The sequence below is a fragment of the Phoxinus phoxinus genome (genome assembly GCF_949152265.1).
Source record: "Phoxinus phoxinus genome assembly, chromosome: 10".
NCBI classification, from domain to species: domain Eukaryota; kingdom Metazoa; phylum Chordata; class Actinopteri; order Cypriniformes; family Leuciscidae; genus Phoxinus; species Phoxinus phoxinus.
Genome location: NC_136885.1, coordinates 16,141,429 through 16,152,270, shown reverse-complemented (window position 1 = coordinate 16,152,270; position 10,842 = coordinate 16,141,429). Strand labels below are relative to the sequence as shown.

The 10,842-nt window shown below is 38.6% G+C and overlaps 1 protein-coding gene across 1 annotated transcript in view; it reads right to left on the bottom strand.

Annotated features, from left to right (window-relative positions):
* sntb1 (syntrophin, basic 1) overlaps positions 1-10,842 on the bottom strand; it is a 34,374-nt gene that overhangs the window by 3,859 nt on the left and 19,673 nt on the right. Inside the window, exons 4-6 of the mRNA XM_079625851.1 lie at positions 5,964-6,100; positions 4,737-4,933; positions 812-1,002 (exon numbers count right to left, since the gene is read on the bottom strand). Coding sequence (XP_079481977.1) covers positions 812-1,002; positions 4,737-4,933; positions 5,964-6,100 — 525 coding nt within the window. The remainder of the gene's footprint in view (positions 1-811; positions 1,003-4,736; positions 4,934-5,963; positions 6,101-10,842) is intronic.

Sequence of the window (10,842 nt, the reverse complement as noted above, 5' to 3'; positions counted from 1 at the left end):
CTGTGAATGGAGAGAAAAACAAAACAAGGTGTTAAGCACTGAAGGGAAGTTCCTGATGTGACAAACACATGTTGAGAGCAACAATCGGGCAGATCTTCTCAGGAACTTGGATCTATCAGTACAGACATGCATCATTTCCTGCTCTCAAGAATTCTTCCTATGGATGAGATTATATATATATATATATATATACACACGTTAGGCCTGTCAATTTAATGTTCATTTAATACATTTTTTATTTAATAATATTTATAAAATAATTAATCATTTACTCACTCTCATGGCCATTGAAGCCTAAAAGTTAATTTAACATTTATTACACATTAACTTTTAGGCTTCACTGGCCATGAGAAATAAAATACAAAATTCTAAAGCTACTTTTTGCAATGTCTATTTGATGCTTAACTCATTTAACACAATGACTTTAAATTATCTTCTTTTAATTTGGTAATTCTTTTACCAAAATTAATGTGCAAATATTTTGCGATTAATTAGGTTAATCCACGTCGTATAATGTATCACTTGACAGCCCTAATATATATATATATATAAATAAAGAGCAATATTTATTTATATATTTTAATAAACATGTAAAATGCCACACTAAGACGTCCTTGAACATTTACTAATGACAGAAATGACTCACTGAATCAGATTAATTTAGTTATGAATTAGTTCAGTGAAGCTAAATAAATTCTTAGATCAGTAGTTAATTATTTTTTTAATCTAACTTCAATAATAGCAAAACACAGCACTCTCAGCATGGATGACTCATTTTGTTCCTGCTGAGTAAACCTCAGATTTTACTCACAATTTCACCCTCGTTTCCACCAAAATCCAGATAGAGGATCCGTACGCCGTCGTCCGCGGACATCTTCAGCTTTTCGAATGGGTAGCTGAAAAGTGTCTGTGCCAGAGAGCTGTCGTCTCCATCTGCTATGACCGAGAAACCTTGCTCGTAGTGAATGACCAACCGACAGTCCTGACCCTGATACATACAACCTGAAGAACAGAAACACGGAAGCTTTAAAGAATATTACAAATTCAATACAGCTGTCAAAACTATTGAGTACCATAATATATATATACAGTATATGTACATACTGTATATATTTGTACTTGTCATACCAGAGGGTTAAAAAGCTAAAAATTGTGGATTTGATGGATGAAAATTGGCCCCACCTCAACTTTACAGATCTAATAATAAACATTTTTACTGAATTATTCATGCAGATGCTTTCACATCTTCTAGAAATATATTTTTCAAGTACTATAAAAAAAAAAAGATCAAGTATTAATGATTTTGAACTGCCTTTCTGGTTGGTCAATCCAAGCAAATTTCATTAAGGTATGAATAAAATGGAAGTGTATTCCATCTGTGAGATGAATGTCCTTTGAATCCTGATAATTGGTACATCATTTATCACCAGTAACCTCTGCTCAATATACCTCCCTAGTTCCATCAAATACATCACAGGACTCCATGTATCTAGTATCACTCCTCCAGACCATTCAATTACAGCTCATCAGGCACCACAGGATGTGTAGAAACCTACTGTTACCATGTCTATTGTGAGCGTGCCAGAGATCCACTTCTGCTGTTCCCTCCATTTGCCCCAATAAAGCTTCCTGAATCGCTCTTTGACCGGGTAATTGCGAGGCTAGTGTGTTCTTTTCACATTGTGTATCTCTGAGAAACCCCTTGGCTCTGGCTGCAACCCAGTCCATTAGGCTGATTAGATCATCACAGCAATGAAAAAGCATCTTCTTCTGCAATTTACCCATTAAATCTGAATTACACTGACATTAAATACTCAAACACCTATTAATCACTTACTTTGGGTGAGGGGGCCGATTGCGGAATACTGTTCCCATGTCACTCTTAACACTACTGTAACCTTATCCCCATCCAAACGGCTTGATCTTCAGGACCGAGGGACTCTTTCCCACCAGGGGGGATTTTTAGGCACAAACTGCATCCTTTTTAACATGAATGGACTAGAATAGGAGTTTTTCTGCTTTTTAACTACAATACCTTGGCAATAAAGGCCCCGATATACTTCAAGCGAAATCGAAGAACTGTTTGGTTTAAAGTAATCTATTGTATAAAGTTCTATATAAATAAACATGACTTTACTTGACTGGAGTGCCAATTGCAGAGCTTGTGCAAACATCCTTATCTCTATGATAAGATGCTTTCTTAACTGCTGTTTTCTCACCGCTGTCATTTTTGATGCTTGTTTATTTTGTTATTGCGAGGAAAGTGCGTACAAATATTACGATCTAAACGCCGCTCTCAGCAGCGTGGGCCGCATCGGGATGTTCGCTAACAGTATACAGCTGCAAAGGTAACTTCTATTTACCCCTAAACGAAGAAAGAAATAGAACTTCGCTAATAATAACACATTTACTTGAACACTTTTAGTCTGTGCGCCATGTGCTTTACAAAGCATAAACATGAAAATATATCTAAATAAGAACATCTGTCGTTTGATTAGAGCCATTATGAGCCCCTCAAATGAATAAAGCAATTTGGAAAGCGCCACAGAGACACAATGTTAACATTTTTATGGAAATCAACCCACAAATGGCTTACCTATAGTTGTCTAATTACTTTATTAATAATTTATTAATTCATTTTTATTAGTATTTGTATTTATATATATATATATGTATTCAATTATTTATTTTAACAGCAAAAATGTGAAATACATCAAGGGTACGTTTACATGACAATGATGTTCTAAAAATAAAATATAAGTTTTTCCCTTGCATTTTTTTGCGTACAGACGACAATATTGTCAAAATGGTCCCGTTCACACAGATCCGCAAAATATTATTAAAAAAAAAATGCTGTATTATGCTGCCAGGCCAGTAGTTGGCGCTATAAACAAAACTGCATGCCTATAGACTGAACACTTACCACCCATGTGCGTTTCAAATTTTTGTTTACCTGGAGACGATAACCTCGTTTTTGAAAAAACTTGCACTTTGAAACCCGTTCTCAAAATGTTGTTTTCAGGCACCCAAAACGCAGTGAATGAACAGACAAACTGCTTAAAAAGTTTTGTTTTTAGTGTCGTGGTGAAATGTTGTCGTGTAAACAGCCCCTGAGCTTTAACAGACAGATTACTAAACATGTTTTATACCCGTCCACAAAGAGAACACCATAGATCTATTTAATAGGATGTCGAATAACAAATAAAACCAATAATAATAAAACAGTATTACGTTCTCATTTGGTCTTGGGCTATATTATATATTTTATATATATATATATATATTTGTGACTTTTTATCATTACAGCCTGAAAAAGGATTATGAAGCTTGTGGCCAACTACAAAAGTAATATATGACGTCACTGAATTTTTACAGAACCTTAAGAAAATGAATCTTTGGAGACACTAACTCCCTGAACAGATTACAAGATTAGACTAAACACAGGTAATGTAGCATCAGCTGCCAAATGGGCATTTCCCATAAAATCCCAAATATGGAGCAGCTCCAAGATTCTGACGCAAACCGGATCTTTTTAAGGGAAGAAAAATGTCACATCCAGTCTAACTTGTTATTCGGCGTGTTAAAAGCGGTCTGGTTTGTTTTGAGAGGATCTGCATCTGTTGCTCTCTCCTACAAACTCAAAGTAATTAATGTTCTCCCAAATGTATTAATTAGTGATTCTGGCATGTTGTAACAAGGTCAGTCTATTTTTATTGAGTTTCTTTCAGTAGATTTTTCCAGAGTGCGTCTTCCTACACCAATACTAACGTGCTTAACTCGTGACAATACCATCAACATTAATCATTGCTCAGTTTAATCTCGGTCAACTTGCCATTCCAGCATTGTAGGTTAAGTGGAAATGATCTCAAAGCCTGATCTCAGAACATATGAAAATATTTGACAGAAGGGGAAAACCGCGAGATATCCAAATAAGGCACGGTGATCTCCAGGGGTTCGCATTCGGTTCAGCAACGGCGGATCATTTCCTATCCAGTCTAGCCTAAGGGACTGCCTGAGAGCTTCAATTCCCAGAATGCTTTGCTCGGTGCCCCTCGCCTGCTGCATTGAGACCACACAGGAACTCTGCCATGGCATTCCATTCTAAAAATACACTCTTTACCAAAACGACTTCAGTATAAATAACATGCATCCAAAAGTCAGAAATATTGTAGTGCAGCACGGAGCGTTTGGGAATTCAGAGTACAGTAGGAGCCACCAACAATGACATCAGACGGCTGAGACAGATTTATCTTTGCATAGAAGCTTGCATACAACCACAAATCTATGTTTGACATAAGTTTGAGTAGAATTTTTAAGAAACTATAGCTGAAAAACTAGTGTAAAAAGTGGAAGCTGGATTAAAAAAACGCACATAATAAATGTGGAAAAAAGACTGAAAACAGGTGGAAAAAAAAGATGTTCATAATTCTGATGTGACCAAATTATACAAATGTTTAAAATATTTCACTCTGATGCAAAACATTGTGTCATTCATCCAAACAAGTTTGGATATCTGAATAATTTTTGTTTAAATTTTGTTTTTTTAAACCTAGTAAAGAAATGACAAATAATCCTGGTAAAGAAATGGCAAATAATCCTGGTACAATAGACCACTTCAAAAGATGCGGTTTCATTTTAAAACCTTATTGTGCATGTTTCTCATGCTGAGAATGATTCCTAGCTGTGAAAAGGTCGTAAGACGTGAGAAAGGAGCAAGAAGTGGGATCCGCACTCACTGGTAGTGACTTCTTTGATCATCTCGGCAGATGCGTGGCAGCCAGTGACTATGTGTCTGGTCCAGAGTGACAGGTCCTTGCAGGTCTCTGCTCTGAAGAGGTGGGCTTCGATTCCCAATCTGGTTCCCGTTCGTGTAGCAAAGGACAACTCGCCACCAGGCTGTGGTGAACCCTTATCTGGACCAGAATGCACCAGCCTATGATCAAAAAAACTCAACATAAGACATTTGTTTTTTTCTGTTGTGTCATCTCAAAGGCATCATTGAGGAATAGCCTCCAAACCCAAGCTCCACCCCCTTCCATATTCCTTTAAAGCAGGGCTTCTCAAAGTGCGGTCTGAAAAATTAATTTAGGGCTCTATGATTTCTGACGGAAAATTGTGGAATCAAGTCCTAAAAATGGAATTTGCAGTATAACGTGGAATGTCACAGAATTTGGCAAATTCTGGATGAATACAGTAAATCAAAAGTAGGCCTGTACACTTAATCAAACTGTGATATGCACTAGCGTCTTTGAATAGAGTGCTCAAAAACACTGCTATTTTAATATGAAGTATTAACCTAGATTAATCGAAAAAGTTTTTGTTTTTTAAAATCCCTAAGGGAAAAAAACTAATGGGAAAAATACTTGCAGAACCAAGGCCACTGAAAAAGTGGACGGGCACTGTCGCATTCTACTGTATGTACTGGCGTGGGATTTAGTCCAGTGAGTTTTTACTGTTTGCGGGGCTGCCCGGCTTGACAGAAACTTGAGATTTCAGATGAAGTCGAGTCAAAATAAGTTGTGAAAAGTTTTAGAAAAAGCACAGTTATACTTTCTGCCGTTTTGGACGATCTCAGGGTCAACAAAAGATTAACAAATGCCAACTGAGCCTGTGATAACTGCCCTATCAGCCCTAGAGTGAGATCTGGGCTGCAGTCCAGTTAAACTTGGACTTCAAATCTATCCCTTGTAGCAATAGCTGCCGCCTCATACAACTTCAACAGGCCTTTAATAGCCGTAATGCTTTTGTACTGTTTCTTTCCAACTGGCTGAGAAAGACTGCAGTTGTGTATTTTAGTTCCCAATTGCTCAGCACTGCCAACTGCCATGCAAAAAGTGTGAGTGTTTGCATGTGTGTGTGTGTGTACAGAGGGTTTTGCAGGTGTGTATACCATAATTGGTTTTCCAAAGGTGTGTTTGTATGAACGAGCAAAAAGACAGCCGTAACGCTGTGTGTGTGTGTACCGTGTGGCGAGCAGAGGGTAGGTGTGTGTCGGGCTGAGCCAGTGTTCTCTCATGCGTGGCATACTGTCAAACAGCAGCAGGTCTTTCTCCGTCAACATCACGAGCACCGGCTTCCAGCATTGTCTTTCACTTTCCGTCTGAAACACACACACACACACACCCTCAGTAAAGTTAACATCAATTCAAAAGAAACCCCATTTATTTTCTTAATGCAAGTTCCTGTTCCTCGTGTATAAAGCTTTGCCTGAAAGTATGCACACACAAAAGTTTTTAGATATAAAAGACCTATACATAGTTCACTTTATTTATCCCAGTTAGGGGAAAATTGCGGGCACATGCACACTCTTCATTCCCGTACCCATCTCCTCCTCGAAACAGCCATACATGGTGCTTGCGAACGTCCTGATTTAGATGTGTTCCTGGGACAACATATTTTGTTGATCCTGGAACAACATTCCAGTCCGAAAATGTAATCATAACCATATCCCTACCTCTAAACCTAACCCTACCCCTAGTTACCCCTAAAATCAGAGGGAAATGACAGTTGAATGACACTGATGTAGAAACGCCCAACTCTGGCTGTAAGCCTAAACTTGACATAAACCATAAACTTGTCCATCAAATCTGTTCCAGGATCAACAAAGATGTTGATCTAGGAACATGTTGTACTTGATAAAATCAGGTTCGGAGCAGTGGCGATTTCTTTAAGACTGCAAGGGAAGCTCGGCTTCCCCTATAATGTCAACAATTAATGGTCAAATATATGTACTATTTTGTTAACATTTTATTGACTAAAAATGCTTTAGAACACGTTCATCTCGAAGACGAGTTCGTTCAGAATCAGCAGCTGGTCAGCTGACTCGATTTCCTTCTCATTCATTCCCGCAGCGTCACAGTGCATTTTTCTGTTGAAGCCGAGCGTCCATTGACTTCACTGGGGCTGCTTTGAACAGTTTTTTTCAGTGCTCCGAAACTAGACGGTCATTGGATAAATGCTGCGATTATGTCCCGCCCACGGACGCTCAGCGTCTCTGGGGGGAATGGAGGAGTGGGCGGGCCCGGACTCCGGGCGTCTGCGTGGTGATTGGAGGGTCTGTCATCTCCTTTTGATTGACAGAATTTCTGTCAATAGCTGAAGCTATTCGAGCTCAGTGAAAAGTAAACTGAAAAACGCTTTTCTCATGCAGGGAAAAATCGCGAAGCAAAGAGGACACTGACACTGACAGACAACAAAGAGAAGGTTACTTTTGATAAGCAAATTCTCAGCTCTCCGATTCTGTAAATTGTATTACGAAATTCAAACAATAAATATCGCTTTAGCACTTGTAAATGTGACGTGACATCTCTCACTCTTTACAACTAGTAAATAATAAATAAACACGAATCAGCATGTTGAAAAATCCAGTTCAACTTACCAAAATGTGCCTCATATTTAATATCGAGCAATCAGTGTTTTTCAACGCGGAAAGGTGTCAATAAAACAGCTGGAGAAAAATGTCACAACGTTTAGGTTGTGTTAAGTTACGTTAACAGTTACCTCAGGATCAAGAAAGCCATTTAATAACCATTGCACGTTAGTTGGCTAGAAAAATTAGCTACAGAGAGGAGTATTTTGCTAAATATGTGCACTGTATGACATATTTATATTATATTTGTATTATAATTAATTTAAGTTGTTATTTAACCTTTAATAATAATACCAGCTGACAGGGCTCTCTGTATGTTTACAGCATTAACGTTAGATGAGATTTTTTTTCTTGAAAAAAAATGAATGTAAGTTAGGCTAACTTACCTAATATTTATCCAAATGAATCGATATTGAATCAAGATCCGAATCAAATCAAAAGAATAAAATTGAATTGAAATGAAATCATGTGTCAAGCAATAATAAAAATCAGTAGCCTACAGTCATTGTACCATGTAAACATTGTAACATATGTTTACTAAACGTAAAAAAATTCTGTTTAATTACCTAATGTTTTGACAATCACGATACACATATTTTGATGGAAGTTTTGGACCATTTTTATGATGTAGGCCAAAAATGAGCTTCCCCTCTTTGAAAGACCAGCAGTCGCCACTGGTTCGGAGGTATGCACAATGGCTTTGTTATCATGCATAAACTCTTCAGCACATAATTTACATACTGTACGCAAAGCATCTTTGTTTTCTATTAAAACCATTCTAAAAACAAGATTAATTTACCAGAGAAGCAAAACCTTAGGACACCTTGAAAATAAGTGTATTATTCTAACCTGACAGGAAAATAGTTTTTACTTTAAGCGTAACCTAAATCAAGCGTAGCGTCAGTTCTGGCAGGTCTGACTCTGAGCTGATCCACATCTACCTATAGGAATACAATTCCCATCACAGCATCCATATATAAGCTCCTTCAGTATTATCAGCAGCAATCGTGTTTGTCAGGACTCAGGAGCTTATTACCCTCCTCCATCCCCAGCTCCTCCTCTCATCCAGTCAGGATTTGGCTTTCTGATTCCCCCTTGAATCAGACTAAATTCTCGAATAATGTTAAAATATTGACACTAATGATATCTGCAATACATTCATGTTGGTTCTGTTCAGTTTACCCTAAAGCTGTGTGTCCATCCAGCAAAGTGTTTTTAGCCATCTGAAAACACTAGGCGCTCTGCTGAAAACGCCTAGCTGTGGGCGCTTGATAGCGTTTAGGCAGCGCAGTGTTTTTTTCAGTTGAGACGCTTTGTTGTTGTGATACAGAATATCCGCAGCACAGTTTTTTGTTTGGTTAGCTCTGCTGGTTGATGTCATTGTACAGAAAGAATGTTGTGACAGTTGGTCAGTGTGGTATTTGTCCCGCCCCTCCTCCACTGTGATTGGTCGGGTGGGTAAAAAGTTTTTACACAAAGTTGAACATTCTTCAAGTCTCGGCCTGTAAAAAACGTTGAGTGCTCAGCGCCTCGTTACGCTCATGGCGTTTTAAAAACGTGGCGCTCCCATTGAAAACAATTGAAAAAACACGCCAGCCGCGTGAAAACAACGATTTGGTGGACACATGGCCTAAGGGGGGTTTTATGCTGCTTTCCCCGCTCTCATCCATGCTAGGGAGTTCTTGCCCAAAACAGAACCAAACCCAACTGTATGCTAATTGTCAATCGTTTAGACGATTATTTCGACAAACTGCTTTTTCATTATTTTACCATATCATTTGATATTTGAAGTATCAATGCAATATTATGAGGAAAACAATGGCAATATATTAGTATGATTGAATCAACCACGTTTTACTGTGAATGATTCATCCGTACACATTATTCCAGAGGGAAAAAAAGGGAATAAAACATCTTTAATGAAATTATAATAACTTGCTTTTGCCTCTGAAATGACTTTCCTTTTCGGATGACTTCACAAATCCCTTACTTTCACCCCTCCCCTCTAACCAGCATTCTGTTGAGAAACACCCACTTAACATGATCCAATCATTTCCAGGTGAATAAAATTAAGCCCCACTCAACATTTTTTTCACACTGAAAATCGTGTTTCACTCTAAAATCCATCACATTACAGAAGTGAGATTTGAATGACATTTCACGTTGCCTTTAACAAGCTCAAAAGTAAACCTGCGCTACAATTGAGTAATAGTTCCAAATGTTGTCCGAATAAGACCTTAAGTTGAGCCTGAATGCGATTCACTGCTGAAGCTCTCGTCTATGACAGATGTCTCCTCGGGGCTTTGATAGCCTGACAGACCACTCAAATCTCACAAATCACAGGGTCAGTTTGCCTTAAGGCTAAAAAGAGACCCCAGCGGGGCCGAGTGCATCAGAAGCAGATGCGCAACCACAAACAGGCCCTTGTTATAAGCACAAAAAAATCTGCTCGCTGTCTGTGGGCATTCAGCACACTGGAGGTTTTTTCCTCATATAATTATTCATCAAGCGGCCGGCAGGTTGGTAATAGGAGACGGAACGGGTGAGCTCTCATTAAAGGGCAGGCTGAGACTGGGCTGCCCACAGCCCTGCCATCACTGCAGTTCTCTATTAGCCGGCCCAGCTAGGCCTCAGCTAATGAGACGGCGATGAAAAGAAGATTTAATAGGGAGGAAAAACCTGCGGTCACACTGAGAAGAGTCATCCTCCATCAATCGCTCCAGTACCCGCTCACCGCGATTTCGGAGAATGTTTAGAAGAAGAAAAAAAAAACCTTCAGAGGAACTGTCTGTACAGTTTTGAGAATGCTAGTCATGTTTCCAACCAGAGTGTGTGGTATAACCTGGGACCTGCTAACATGCTTGTGTGTGATCATTACAGTTTGTTTTAAATCATGTTCACAAGTATGTGGCAAATATTAAAATGTGTGTACAAGAGGCCAATCAAAGAGGTGGCCAATGGGAGGGAAGCAGAGGGCAGAGAACTGTTGTGCCAAATGAAGTCCTGTTTCATTGTGAATCATACAATAAACATGCCTTACCATGGCAGACTCGAGAGCTGCATGATTTGGGGGGAAATAATATAATTGTGATTTAAAAAAAATAATCTCATGTTTCCTTAGATGTGTTGCCGTATTTCCAAATTAAATGTTGTCAAATTGGGGAGGGGCATATTGAAAAGACGTTAATTTTTTAAAACAGCCAATAGCGTATCACTTGCATAACAGCCCTACAAAAGCTGCTTGACAGCTTGTGACAGGCCTTTTTAGAATGCGGTTTGAGATGATACTGACAACAATAGCGCACCGTGTGCTGTTCATTACTCACAAAATAGTTCATGTGTGAAGAAGCAGCTGTAGCAAATATTTTTCTAACGTAAGGGATGGGATGATTGTGATTTTCGAGAGCATTTGATTGGACAGAAAATCTGAAAAGCTGAAGTGCTCCATATTTGTGGAAGATATTCAATTTTGA